This window comes from Neltuma alba, unplaced genomic scaffold (assembly GCF_004799145.2).
Source record: "Neltuma alba isolate B1F8T4 unplaced genomic scaffold, ASM479914v2 tig00013522_pilon, whole genome shotgun sequence".
Taxonomy (NCBI): Eukaryota; Viridiplantae; Streptophyta; class Magnoliopsida; order Fabales; family Fabaceae; genus Neltuma; species Neltuma alba.
In genome coordinates, this window is record NW_021637740.1 from 288,232 (window position 1) to 302,473 (window position 14,242).

At 37.4% G+C, this 14,242-nt stretch overlaps 2 protein-coding genes and 1 pseudogene across 2 annotated transcripts; 2 read left to right on the plus strand and 1 right to left on the minus strand.

Moving 5' to 3' along the window:
• The first annotated feature begins 2,319 nt into the window (after positions 1-2,319).
• On the plus strand, positions 2,320-4,813 carry LOC114738091 (NADH dehydrogenase [ubiquinone] iron-sulfur protein 5-B). Its single transcript, XM_028926110.1, has 2 exons — positions 2,320-2,622; positions 4,547-4,813. Exons 1-2 carry the CDS (start codon positions 2,473-2,475, stop codon positions 4,643-4,645), a joined length of 249 nt encoding a protein of 82 aa, XP_028781943.1. The 5' UTR covers positions 2,320-2,472; the 3' UTR covers positions 4,646-4,813.
• A 1,650-nt stretch (positions 4,814-6,463) lies between these two features.
• Positions 6,464-7,899, minus strand: LOC114738053 (phytochrome A-associated F-box protein-like). Its single transcript, XM_028926063.1, has one exon. It carries the CDS (start codon positions 7,722-7,724, stop codon positions 6,738-6,740), a length of 987 nt encoding a protein of 328 aa, XP_028781896.1. The 5' UTR covers positions 7,725-7,899; the 3' UTR covers positions 6,464-6,737.
• A 1,583-nt stretch (positions 7,900-9,482) lies between these two features.
• Positions 9,483-12,662, plus strand: LOC114738046 (probable E3 ubiquitin-protein ligase BAH1-like 1; annotated as a pseudogene).
• The last annotated feature ends 1,580 nt before the right edge of the window (positions 12,663-14,242 follow it).

Consider the following 14,242-nt stretch of genomic DNA (forward strand, 5'->3'; position numbering starts at 1 on the left):
GTATTTACAAAAGAATGGAATCACAGAGCTGCTAGAAAAGTGAATAGCCTGGCGCAGGTGCATGTGATCCCTCTCCTCGATCCTTCGCTAGCACGTTGTTGCTTTTAGCTCGTCCTTAGCTAGCACGTTACTCGGCGAGGAAGGACTAAGGAGAGTTCGTGGTTCTGCCCTCGCAGTCTCCGCAAGTCTCAATGTCTCATTGGGCGAGTCAAGTTTTAATGTTTTAGACGCTGCCTGGACAATTAAAAAGGGTCAACCAAGAAATACCACTTTCAAGGGTCATGCTCCCTTGTGAATGATAGTAATTTATACAAGTTCTGATGTTGAACACGAGAACCAGTTGATTAATTTAAATATATTAAATAAATTAGTTATATTAGTTATTTGTAATAAATAGGTGTTATCTTTTTAAAAATATTTTTACTAAACAAATATATTGAGTAGAATTATTACTGTTATGATGACTGTCTTAAAAAAAATAAATAAATATTACAAATAATATGGACTGATCAAAACTACTATTATTATTAGGATAAAAATAAAAACCAAACAAACTTCTGTATTAAAAACCATAAGTAGTACCCATAATATGGGTTGTTTAATGATTGATAACAGTACGGTAGTCAGTAGTCACTGGATGTGTCAAACTAATCAAATTAAGATATCAATGTCTTTCACAAGCTAGTTGATTTAGATGCTCGATTGATTGACGTCATAGAATAGCAGTATTACGGTGATCAAATAACGAGTTAAGTATTACACAGGCTTCCAAATTTACGATTGACCCTCAGACCTACCTCTGTTCTATTAGTTTCATGTCTCTGGTCTTCTTCTCTCAAAACTTAGTTTTTCATGATCCTTTTTTCACAGGTGATTTATATCAGGTAAAGCCGAAAGGGAACCTCACAAGGAGCTCATAAGGTGAATCTTCTCGGGCCACATGTCATTGTGGTTTCTTGCTTCCTCATGCTGGCGAGAATGTCGAGTATTAAATACATTTTTTAAACTCGTTTGCAGAGGACATGAAAAATGTTGTAACATGCTACCTCTGGTTCTTAATATAAGACTTCGTTTAGCTTTTATGTTTGTTCTAAATATAAGACGTCAGTCTATTTTGTCTCTCACATTTACTTAAATTTTTTCAAGATAGTCCTTCTAATAATTATAGTTTTAGTCAATGTACTTGATTAATAAGGATATTTTAAAAAAGACAGCACCTATTTATTACAAATAACTAACTTAACTTCTTTTTTAGTCAATTGGCACTTATAATTAGGACCAGAGGTAGTATATATTGTTATAACTTTTAAATTATCTAGATAGTTGTTATACATGGCTGGGAGTGCAATGGACTAGTTGCACCCATTATTTATTCTGTTTATTGTTCACATTAACGTGCGTTATTTTTGCAGAATAAATTTTCCACTAAGTATTTAAATTTAAATATTTTTGTGGATGTTACTCATTCATCATCAATGTGTCAACGTGTGATCACCAGTAAAAATACAAGACATGTATAGAAATTTTACTGGATCCAACTCGTGCGAACGTGTGATTAACACTAGGTAACGCAAGATAAGTGGTTCTCGTTATATTAACTGGGGATGTACAAGAACCCTGGGTTTGCAGCCTGATGCAAGATGAGTCTTGGGGTGCATTTTCAGCCAATGACATATCCCGTCCCCGAATTCATCAGACCCCTCATTCTATCTTAGCCGGCCGAAGCCTTTTTTGCGCCTTGACTGGGATACTTTGCCTGAACATCTCTCATACTGATTGGTTTTTAACATGAAAGATTATTACGAGGTGCTGTGAAAGGATGTAATTATCAAAACATCTCAATAATAATTGAGCAGCAGATAATATAAATTTATTATCATTTTTTACATTGTAGCTATTATGAAAACCTTTTGATGGTCACATTTGTTTTTTATGATATGGTAATTATCAATATCATTCTAAATATAAGAGTCACTTAATCATTGAAAAGGAATATGGTTCATTTTATAAATTTTAATTTGAATTTATCTCAATATTTATTTATTTTTTTAAAATTTTTACTCATTTGTTTGTTCTTTCTCATTTGCCACACCTTTTTTATTGATTTTTTTGGTATATTCTCTTTTATTTTTTAATTATTAGAGTATATTTCTGACCTATTTGCTATTTTTATTTAATTTTAATACACAAATCAGTTATTTAAAACTAGTATGCACTAATGAGTAAGATTTGATATTTAGAAATAAATCCAAAGTTAAAATAGCTAAACTATGAATGCTTTAAAAAAATCCGCCCATCCCCTCGCTAACGCCTGATCGGGTCATCCTTCCCCCAGACCTCGGCACAAACAGGCATTTTGGTAATTTCGTTTGAACTGAGAACTCCGAACCGCGAATCACTTTTTGATTATAGCGTTCAGCCGCGGAATCAATAGTCTACGGCGAGGGCTGATACAAATCGAAGGACACCGCGATGGCATCAGGGTGGGGAATTACTGGGAACAAAGGTCGCTGCTACGACTTCTGGATCGACTTCAGCGAGTGTATGTCTCGCTGCCGAGAACCCAAGGACTGTGCTCTTCTCCGTGAAGACTACCTCGAGTGCCTCCACCATTCTAAAGAGGTTAACCTGCCCATCTCTCTATGCTTACATTAGCATACGCATTTTCCGCTAGATTGATTGGTTGCGTATAGTAGCATTGCTCAACATCAACTGATTTCTCTTGTTTCTGAAAACCCTAATCGATGTATAAAAATCGTCTGCCGACCGGATCGATCTTCGTCGACGTTGAGTAGAATCTTGATTGGTTACGATTTATTCCTTCTATCCACTAATTTATGTCATTGATGCACTCATTGCATTATTATAGCAATTGGCGACATACACGTTTTTCCTTTAACTAGACATATGCGGGTAATATGCATTGGTTTGAGTAACGTAAATAGATGCTACGTCTGGACTCTGGATCCTACAATTGTTGAGAAGTATCAAAAGTAAGAGATAGTTTTCTTCGATAAGAATTCCTTGATTTTACTCGAAGAAGCATAGTATGTATAAAAATGCTGAACTTTATCTTTCTGTTGGCCGGGAAAACAAATCTTTTATACCCTGAATTCTTTGGTTAGCCAAATCGTGTTTAAAATGAATAAGACAATCCCTTGCCCCGGTGCCAAATGATATCAAACTACTACTGGAGTATACACGAAAAACACAGCCTACAAACTGCTACTTAGTTTGGATATGCTGAGCTCCTTACACTCCGTTAAAATTAACGCATGTATGGTGATAAGGGTTCAATTTCTACTTCCATCTTTTGCGGGGAAAAACCTTTGTTCACTGTATCTGCTTGTCGGTAAACCTTGGTTCTCTGTTGCTGGGTGATGTTGGACTCTAACAGAAATTTACGTATTGTTTATCTGGAAAGCTTGATTCCCTGATCTGGACATCGTTGAACTCCAACAACAATTTACAGAGCTTTTTAGTTCCACTTTTTTCTTCGGGGGAGGGGGTGGAATTAAGCATCCTATATCGCAACATATTTGTTTGGAAACATTTGGTGGGGGCATTCTGAGTTCCAAATGCTTCTTTTCATTGCCATGCATTTACATTTAATGATGTTTGCTTCTGAAGTTCGTAGTTGCAGCCTTTCTCATGATCATTATAGAGAAGAAACTTGAGACTAAAATACTGATTTAAACTTGTCATTTTGTGGCACATTCATTTTCCTATAGCTAAATTTATGTGTTGAAGGTAATTGAGATATCAATTATTGGCAAAATTGCTTAAAAGTTATCCAAGCCCCTTATGTTTTCTTTCAAGTAGTTTACCTTCCAGGCATAATTATTAGGAGTTGAAATACAATGCCTTTGTCGACAACCATATTATAATTTGTTTTTTTGGAAACTCGACACGTTTGAAATTGAATTCTTCTGTTGTCACTGTGTTGATCCGTCCTACTTCTTTTATACCTTAACATATCATGCTATTTAATGACATAATCAGTACTGAGGTCCTTTCATATGGACTGTTGAACTCCTCTCATACGTAGTGTGTGTGATCTATAAACTTATGATTAGAAATTGGACACATTTTGCCACTCAGATATCTTGCATGACACGAATGCGAAGACAATATGATGGTATATGACGGACCAAGACACTTGCTGGCTTGCAGTTATTGAAAATGACAAATTTGAAATTGTTCTTTTGACGCTTTTAAGTGGCCAAAGCCAATTGCCTTATTTTGTTAAGCTTGTTGTTTCATTTAGCATGCTAATATGCGGATGTCGTGCTTGAATCAATTTTCAACTTTCGGTGGCCTATTCAATTTATCAAGCTTTATATCCGCAACACGAATGTTGCTTTGAGAATAGGAGGAACCAAAAATCAAGGGCAAAAGTTTATTAGTTGTAATGGTTTAACTAGCAAAATATAGCTTCCTTGGCAAGAATGGTGATTTTTTTTTTTTTTTTTTTAAAAAGCAAGCCTCCTAGCAGTTTATCTATTGTTTATATTGATTTTATTGCATATCTGTATCTTAACTGCAGTTCCAACGAAGAAATCGGATTTACAAGGAGGAGCAGCGTAAAATAAGAGCTGCTGCCCGGCAGGGTCAGGAGGGTGAGAGTGTGGGCGGACATCACTAGCGCTAGTGATTAATTGCTGTTTTGACTCTCAGAATAAGTTGTGGTGAAATTGTTATTTTGATCGAATTGGCATTTATGGATGTCATATGTGCGTTGCTTTTAACTTCCTCCGTTGTTGATGGCCTATTTTCTATTTGCAATAAAGTAAAAAATGGACAATGCTCCGCAGAGTGAATGTGTAATATAGCTCATGCCTTCTGACAGAGGAATTGAAGCTTTAATATTGCTATTTTAAGGTTTCTGTTTGGCATGAGGAAAGGGAAAGAAAAATTTTAATGAGCTTGACTTAAAAAATGGAAGAAGTGAGGTTGTGATTAGTTTTTATTGCTATTTTATTTTATATTTTCTTTTCACCAAAATTTTATAATCTCATTTTTTCAATTTTTTAAATTGAATTTACTCAAATTTTTTCCTCTTGCACTCTAATTTCCTGGTACCAAACATAGGATAGAAGTTTGAAAATGTGAGAAGGAAGAAGCTCATAAAGCACTTTAGCCTTTCCATCAAAATAGCATATTGAAGTTCTACTCATGTGCGTGGTATGGATGTTGGTATTATATTTTGAACATATTATGGTAATTTTAATTCTCAATAAAAAAATTAGTTTGACTTTCAATTTAATTTTAAATATGTGATTTTAATTTATTTTGTCTTTTATATTTATTGATTTTTTTAAAAAATAGTCTTTATAGTATTGCACATATTAAATGTTTTATCAAATAATAGTTTTAATTAATATACATGACAATACTTATTTATTACAAAATTAATTTTTTTAATCTATTTAAATTAGTTAGTTAATTTTTGTATTAAAAAATGGAGGTAGTATATAAATTGTGAATCCTGTACTAAAAAACCCGCCACTACGCTGTCATGCAACATCACACCTTTTCCATCTTAATTAGCACATACAATAGTGCCTCAAAGCAGCCAGCACTCCTCCAATGCATTCTTGCGGGCAAGTCACCCTTGACAGGTCATCTTTTTTTTGCCTCAAATTTACATTATATCACACGCCACTTCTTTTCTTTCTTCTTCTATGGTTTCCTTTTATTTATCTTTCATTTTGTACCTTCTGTAAAACAATCTGGCCCCAGCCACGAATCAATGGACAATCAATTGCAGGGGTGTTTGGATAACCTCAAAATCACTTTTCAGAATCATTTCTTTACAAATCGAGACAAATTCCTCCACATATTTACTTCGTATACTATAAAAGCACTTTTAAAACTATAGTTTTGTTTTTACTCAAACACCCCCGCAAAGCCCTAAGAAAAAAAAAACTTACATAGAATAGAGATTTTATGTGAGCATAACATGCGAACTAAGTAAATACAGAGATATACTGCAAGGTATCAAGTGAAAAAAGTTTGCAAGGCAGTAGTTCAACACCTTGCCTCTACAAACAAGTTAAAAGCATCTATTTCTCATCAAATAAGCTTTCAAATATTCAGACAAAACCAAATAAGTGACTCTCAGAAGACTCAACTAAAAACCCCAATGGCAACCATAAACAAATATCCGTTTACACAACTCCTCTTCCTCTAGCAAGATGACCACTAGAGAGACAAGCAATAACAATGAACAAAACTAGCAACCATAATACTACTGTGAATTAAGCCGAGCAATAAGAAGCACATGACGATTTGACACGTCGCACAGCTCAGAATGATACCTCACGGGTGGAGAGTAAAACCATGCAAACAGCTAGACTCAATTGCAAGCTAGATTTGCAATCTGATACGAACCCCAAATTCGTACTCTACAAAAATCAGACAGATTGCTTGAAATTGTGCAGAATGCGAAGAAACACTAATCAGTCCGCCAAACCCACAAAACGATTTACATTAGAAACGAACCAGGGCATGGGAACTAAAACAACGGAGAGCAAAGGCACAGAGAAAGAATGAGTGCATAATAAATGTAAGAATTGTAACATAATGCTTGCACAAGCTTTGCGCATACTAATCACTTACTAATCCAAACAGCATATTATCTATACTGAACTAGCATATCATTAGACAACTAATCAGGAATTCAAGAGGAAACCTTCAACCTAACTACAGCACCAATTTAAAACTTATACTTGGCATCAAGCATATAACGGCAAATCGGTCCATGCTCCAGAGACGTGGCCATTTTCACAAACATAAGCTCGAACAACTGGTTCGCCATCGTCATGGAATCCGAAAAATCGCCTTAAACAGAATGCAGAATGTAAATCCCAAGTCTCCTTGCATTGGCAAAAGGCACAACACAGAGCAATCTTTTTCCGATTCCCATCGTTGATTGTCCTCCACACCCTGGTCCGCCTAAAATTCTTGAAAATTCCTCTGAATAGCATGTAGTTTCTCTTCTCCTCGCTGTGCAGACAGCCAGGCCAATCACAAATATACAGACAATCATCTCGAAACTGTCTAGCAAGCAGCTTGTTCCCCTGCTCTCTGCTCAAGTTCCATATTCCAGAAGCCAAATGCGACCGCGACCTCAGGGATATGCAAATCTTCCTTCTTTTACACGAAGAGAATTCCCGATCGACCTTGACAGCGCCTTTCCCAGCCTCTTCAAATAATTGGGGTTCCGGACCATCTTTGGATTCAGAAGCATTATAGACGGTATCATTATACAGATAATCACATAGAGACCAGTGAGAATTAGAACCAGACGCACCCACATCTGAAGAACCATTCGATCGATTGGTGAAGATTTCTTGGGAAGGTGTGATTGCGTGCGGGGAAGGCGATCGCTGGTAACCCTCATCCTGGCCGAACTCACGCTCCAGCCCGAAATCGGAGCTCTCTAAGGGAACGCCGGCGTGAAGGAGGCCGGGACAGCAGACGGCGAGCTTTTGCAGAGAAGCCCAGCCACCGGGCGGAACAGAAGAATCGAAGAGAAGATCGGAGACGACGGAAGGGATTGTATGAGAGCACTTGATTTTGCAGCAAAAATTGCGAATAAAGGAGGAAAATTTGGTGCAGACACAGGCGAGGCGAGCCCAGTGTCGGGGATCGTCTTGGAGATAAAGGAAGATGTGTAGAATAACGTCATCCGGAAGCAGTGAGAAAACTGTTTCCGCCATCGTCGATCGGCTTTCTGTTGTGAACCTGATCCAATCAATATGAGGTTTGGTGTTTTGCTATGGACCTAGAATCCATACATGAAGCGAGGCATCCCCATTCGGGGCACATTCCTAGGATACTGGGACAGGTAATAAGCACACGTTGTCTGGACCAGAGGAGGTGTGCGCCGCCAACCACCGCCGCCGCTATTGAATTTAGTCAGAAACCTTGAATTTATCCACAAAGCTTAGTAAATTCTTTATCCCGTCATTTCCTTTCTTTTACTGGTTTCTTTCTCGGCGAAAAAGAAAAGAAAAACATGCACAGAGAAGAAAGTAAAATTTTATGTATTGTATAGGAATTATTTCTTTTTTTTTTTTTGTAGTTTTACATAAAATTGTGGTAAGTGTTTGTAAGATCGAAAGGAAAATTAATTGCTCGCGTCATGTTTATGTGTTGCTTGATAGATAAAACGTAGATGATAGTAATCTATGATTCATAGTGAGACTATTGTGTAAAATTTGATTCAATATTAAATAATATAGAGGCAAGTAATCTGGATTCTGGAAGCAGAGTTCATAACTGACAACGCCAGCAATCACTACCTGACAACAACAATGCTGAGATTAATCGCAAGTGTTAATTTGTATTTTCTTGACTTACCTCGTTTTTTCACATTAGATATGCTAAAACGTGAAAAACAAACATTTGCTGATTTACAAACATTAGATATGCGCAGGGAGTGGCCGACAAACATGAGTGGGCCACCCACTCAAAACAAGGGATCTTGTTTAGGCCGTCGAGGAACTCCCAACGAGCTTCTGTTCTCCTCCGCATTGAACCTACATAACTGGACATGGGATTTCCCTGAATAAATAATAGGGCCATGTGGATGAAAAGAACCTCTCCTGAGTCCCACATTATGTGATTATGGACAGGAACAAAGACTTCGAGAGTTGGGTTTGGTACAAAGGATCAAAGCCCAGCAAAATGCTCTCATACGCCAAGCGCCCACTTGTAAAAGTGAGGAGGCTCTTTCTTCGTATTTTCAAGCGAGTATTACGAACTAAGGGAGCAGTCAGTGCTAAATTCACTATATGAGAGAAGTTGCCCCGTGTTGAATTATGAGCATATATCATCTTCGTCCCTTTGGCTTGAATCAAATGCTTTTTTTTTTTGGGTTTCCGGCTCTCTTAATCATTCTTTATATATTACGCTTTACTATTTATAAAATATGAATAATGCGATATAAAAATCTCCACGATAATTGTGTGTAAAATGGGCAGGCAAGCTTCCTATTACTCATTTGTATTGACTTGTTTAAGTGTTTATAAATAAGTTTCATATAAGTTAAAACAAAACTTTCTTTACGTTCAGAAGCACTTGTGGTCGCTAATCCCCCAATCCTATTTTGGTTGCTTATCCCGTTTCGTCATCTGCCTTTTGGCGCGCATGTGGGATCCTGCCAAATCACAAGAACCTCCCCGCCCATCCTCCATTTTTGGACAACAGCTACCGACTCTTTTTCTTCCCCATTTAATTTTAGTTAAATGGTGATTGGATTTTTTTAAAAAAAAAAGCAATCAATTGGTGACTTTTTAAAAAAATAAAACTAAATCCGCTTACTTGCATTCTTTTTCAATTTCATAATTCTGGCACCTTCCTTAACGACGGGCCCATTGTTAGTTAATTTTCATAAAATACCAATGTGAGTTTTTCAGAGTGAGGATCGGATATTCGGATGCTGTCACCTCCTCGCCTCAAAATTTGCACGCGTCGCCCCGTCAGCGTAAGCCGGGGAGGAAGAATTCAGATAAAGAGGGGCCACAAACCTCGCTTCTCTCTCCGCGACCAACTTTCACGATTACATCCCAATCAATGTCATCGCATCCGCACATTAGCTTCAGGGTGATTCATAGCTCGAACGAATCGGAATCGCACAGTAGACATTTTTGCTCATTAAAATATGAAGTTCTGCAAGAAATACGAGGAGTACATGCAAGGCCAGCAGAAGCAACTTCCGGGAGTTGGTATCAAAAAGCTCAAGAAGATAATGAAAAAATGCAGCGGAGACTGCCGATCCCGCAAAGGCCTCAATGAGGCCATTGGCGTCCGAACCTGCAGCGACCAGTGCCCAGGTAATTATCTGATACTTCTCTTTCTTCCATTCACTCTCTTTTTCTCTTTTTCTTTCCAGTTTGACGCTTTAAGAGCTTTGATGAATCCGTTCTACTGATTTGTTGCAAGACTAGTTATATCGTCTCTCCCAAGGTCCTTGTTGAAAGGAATTCATAGATTTTAAGACAGGTATCCTTCTGGACCAACAACAAAAAAGTAAAATACTTGGGTTCTTCCATTTGGCATCGTTTTCACTTGTAACTTCTAAAGGTTATATCTCAATCATATTCTCTCGCAATGTTATAGCCCAAATACACAGTGAGAATCAATAACAATTGTTAGCAATTTGATATTCCTTTTAGAACCCGAGGTTCTCGGATACTCTCGAACCTTTTCTTTTTTTTTTGCCTCGGATGTCTGTCATAGTCATGCATTGTGATTTAGAGGCTTTTTCTCTGTCATTGTACTTGTTGGACCGATAAGCTTGTCTCTAGGGCCTGATCTTTGAATAATAAATGAAGCCTAAAAATTAAAATCTCAATGCGGGTAAACATCAACCTCCTGTTGTTTGCTCTTGCATTCATCATATGCTTATTTCTTATAAAGAAGCCCCGAAGGATTTTAGATCCTGTTATGAAAGATCTGATGATCTAAATGGGGAGAGAGGGGTTTATTCATGTTACTGACAATAAGCTAATCCAATATAACTATTCAGTGTGTGATGGAAGCTTCTTCCCTTCCCTTCTCAACGGGATGACTGCAGTAGTAGGTTGCTTTAATGAGCGTGCCCAAAATTTGTTAAAGCTCCATCTCGCTTCTGGCTTCAGAAAGTCCTTTTTCTGGTTCAAAGGCAAATTACGTGGAAACAAACTGCCCTCGTTCAAGAAGGCAAAGACCTGGTTATTTATGCGCTAATTAATGCCATCGCAATCAGAAAGATACTCAAGAAATATGATAAGGTATGCCTGTCCTAGCGTTCATGAGCTTGCTACTTTCATGGTTTAAAAATCAAGGTGAAAATTATGGCTGATGTTATATATATATATATGTATGTATATGTATATTATATTGCTGGATGTTCTTTATGTTCTTTTTTGCTATCACTGTCAGTGCAGATTCATTATTCAAAGCAAGGACAATTATTCAAGTCACGAGCACAGAGTATGCACATAGAAATTCTTCATAGTCCCTGGCTTTGTGAGCTCATGGCCTTCCACATCAATTTAAGGGAAAGCAAGAACAAGTCAATGAAGAAGCCACCTGCTTTCTTTCATACATGTTCCCTCACATTTAAGGATGATAAACCATCACTTACTTGTGAGCCATTTGATTCCATCAAACTTGATATTGACTTGACGTGTTCTATATGCTTGGTAAGTTACTGGGGCTTTCATTCACTACTCACATTATGAATGTCAAGCTTGGACTGAACATCCATCGAGGTTATTTACACTATATATCTGCAGCACAGATAGGAATATTGGAGCAAATTCTGCTGATGAGACTTGGAACTGAAAATTTAGTTTATGATTCTGCCCCCGCCCCCGGGGGGGGGGGGGGTTTATTTATCTAAGTAGCTTATTTCTTAACTTAGTTTAAAATCCAGACCGCCACAATGGTTGCCAATAGCTCTCACCCTCGAGGCATTCAGCCTTTGTGCTCTGGGACCCCACCTTCGATTTCATCTTTCATTGATAATATTAATCTGGTTTGTGTGACAGGACACTGTATTTGATCCAGTTTGTCTTACTTGTGGCCACATATTCTGCTACATGTGTGCTTGCTCATCTGCATCAGTAACTATTGTTGACGGAGTTAAAGCAGCAAATTCTAATGCAAAATGTCCACTGTGCCGAGTGGTAAGCTGTACGTAATGTATTAGCGAGTCTTCCCACATCTCCGTTACTTGTGACAGGAATATACAAAGGCGATTTCACTTGATTATTAGGGTATCATATGCTTGTCTATTACTGATAATTTCATCCATTACTGATCGTAAGAGCCAATGGATGGTATTGATCTCAAGTCTATTCACTGAAATTGTTGTATTGGAGTGCCGTATGATCAACTCTTTTTAACAATGGCCAAAAAACTGCAACTGGCTGATGCTTTTGGCGTAAGTTTAAACCGAACATTTTCAGTTCTCTGTCGTTTGGGTTAGTTTGTTTCGATCTTCCAATGATTTGCTTATTTTAGGAATCATCTTGCCGCTATGGTTGGATCTAATCTTAGCTTCGACCATAAAATAGGAACTGATTGAGAATCTGCAACTGCAGTCCATCATATTCTTATTTTCCTCTCCATGAATCACTCATAATTATTGGAGCAAAGGTAACATACATAATTTTATTTTTCTTGATTGCAGGGAGGAGTCTATCAAGGTGCTGTGCACTTGGAAGAATTAAATATTCTGTTAGGCCGAAGGTATGGTCCCACTTGATTTATAGTTTATAGTCAAGCATTTCCATGGGTAGGACTGGGGAAAGTGAGAAAGGGGACCACTAGGAAAGTAGCTTAACTGCAAACTGTTAGGCGGCGTAGCAAGGGAAGAATGAGGCTCTTGTGAACCTGTCTTATCACCACCTTGGTGCAATTGCCTGACTTTATTTGTATAATTTGACAGCTGCAAGGGATACTGGGAACAAAGGCTTCAGATAGAGAGGGTTGAGAGAGTTAAGCAAATAAAAGAGCATTGGGAATCGCAGTGCAGGGCATTTGTGGGCGTCTAACCATCGGCTTGTCCATTCCGGAATTCTATGTTAATCTCAGGCCGATGCCTATAATCACGGTCAATTTTTTTATTTTATTTTTAAATAACATTCAGAATAATGTAATGTATTGTAAGCTCAGAAATGTTAAGGATAGTGGTTTTAACCCATTCTTGGTAAGAGGATGGCTACTGACTCTGGGGTAAAGATAATAAGCAAACACGCTAGTTCGGATTAGTATTAGCAAACGCATAGGCAAAATTACTTTTCTTCCAAAAATAAAAACAAATTACTCCAGTAAAAGTCAGTTTGTAATGGCCCTTGGATCTTGTTCTATTCCAACTATCTGGACCTAGACTTTTAATCGGGTTTTGAATAAGACGACCTTTTCAATTTTCATATAAATAGTCATTTTATTTGGGATTTGCAAAAGCTTATGGTAGACACTATCATCAACAAGATAAGGAGGAATTGCTAGCTAGAAGTTTACTTTATATCACAATCTACTTTTGCTTTATTAAAATAGTTTATCCTGTTGTGTATTTCATCTTCTTGTAATAATAAAGTGGTTGTCATTATTAGAATAGTTGCAAGAGTACTTGTGTATTTAAAGCATTCTTACCTTTATATTAAATCGTCATAATGACACCTACCCATCATAATGACTTCTACTATTAGAGTTACTATTAGGATGTGTCATGTTATGACCCCGAGCTTTTATATAAACCCACTTTGCCTCCAATTACAGGCAGAAGGAGTTATAAGAAATTCCTTATATAATACTAGTATGCTTTTCTCATGAGTTCTCTCTAAATTTCTTCTTCTGAAAGCCTCACTTATAATGTCTTTGTTCTGTCTCAAGAGATTCAAAGTATGTTCTGCACTTATTTCTTTAAAAGGATTCTGTGCATTAAAAATAAAATCTAACCACAATCCATGAAGAGAGTTTAGTGACAATTTTCCAGTTATCCTAGATCTGGTATTCAAACTGAGAATCCAATGTGACCTGTTGATGAGTTGAGAATGAGTGGCCTTACCTAGACTGAAGTTTTGGATATCAGACTATGTTAGCTTTGCCTGATTCAGCTGACAAACCCTAGCGGTATCACTAGTATTATACAAGGAATTTCTTACAACTCTTTCTACCTGCAAAGCTTCTCAGCCTCCAAAACTTATCACTCTCCACACACCAACCTTTCACTTGGATGGAACATAAGCCGAGGTGATTGATAAAATATGTCCCAATCAATTGAAATATTCTGTTTTTTTTAATTAATGAAGCATGATAAATGTCACTTTAACAATAGTTGACAATAAGGCTTGATAAGGTTTAACTGAATATGACTTGTCCATCTTTAGTTACACTACCAAGATTTTACAACCTCCGATAGTAAGTACGGCATGCATCATCTTCGCGCGTGCGCACCGAATTGTGCCCATACATTATATTTGATGACTTGATTTCGTGATAACCCAGTACCATTTAAAATATCCAAACGATTGAAAAATACATAATAATTAAAAGCACGTCCTCTCTGTCACAAAATTTGGCTGATCCGAAGCGAATATAACATCCCCAGGTCCAAATGCAGCTTCAGCATGTCATCCAGGGATACACGTTTCATAGTCATGCCGGTAGTCCAGAGTATTTAAGAATAGCCACAAGCAGGGGATTCTTTTTTATACATATGGTACCTCTCACAGAGTTTCTG

Excerpts from the sequence above, each read along its gene's own strand:
- LOC114738091 (XM_028926110.1), top strand. The coding sequence starts at position 2,473 with ATGGCATCAGGGTGGGGAATTACTGGGAACAAAGGTCGCTGCTACGAC. Across the intron at positions 2,623-4,546 it reads GCCTCCACCATTCTAAAGAG|TTCCAACGAAGAAATCGGAT; the intron begins GTTAACCTGCCC and ends TCTTAACTGCAG.
- LOC114738053 (XM_028926063.1), bottom strand. The coding sequence starts at position 7,724 with ATGGCGGAAACAGTTTTCTCACTGCTTCCGGATGACGTTATTCTACAC.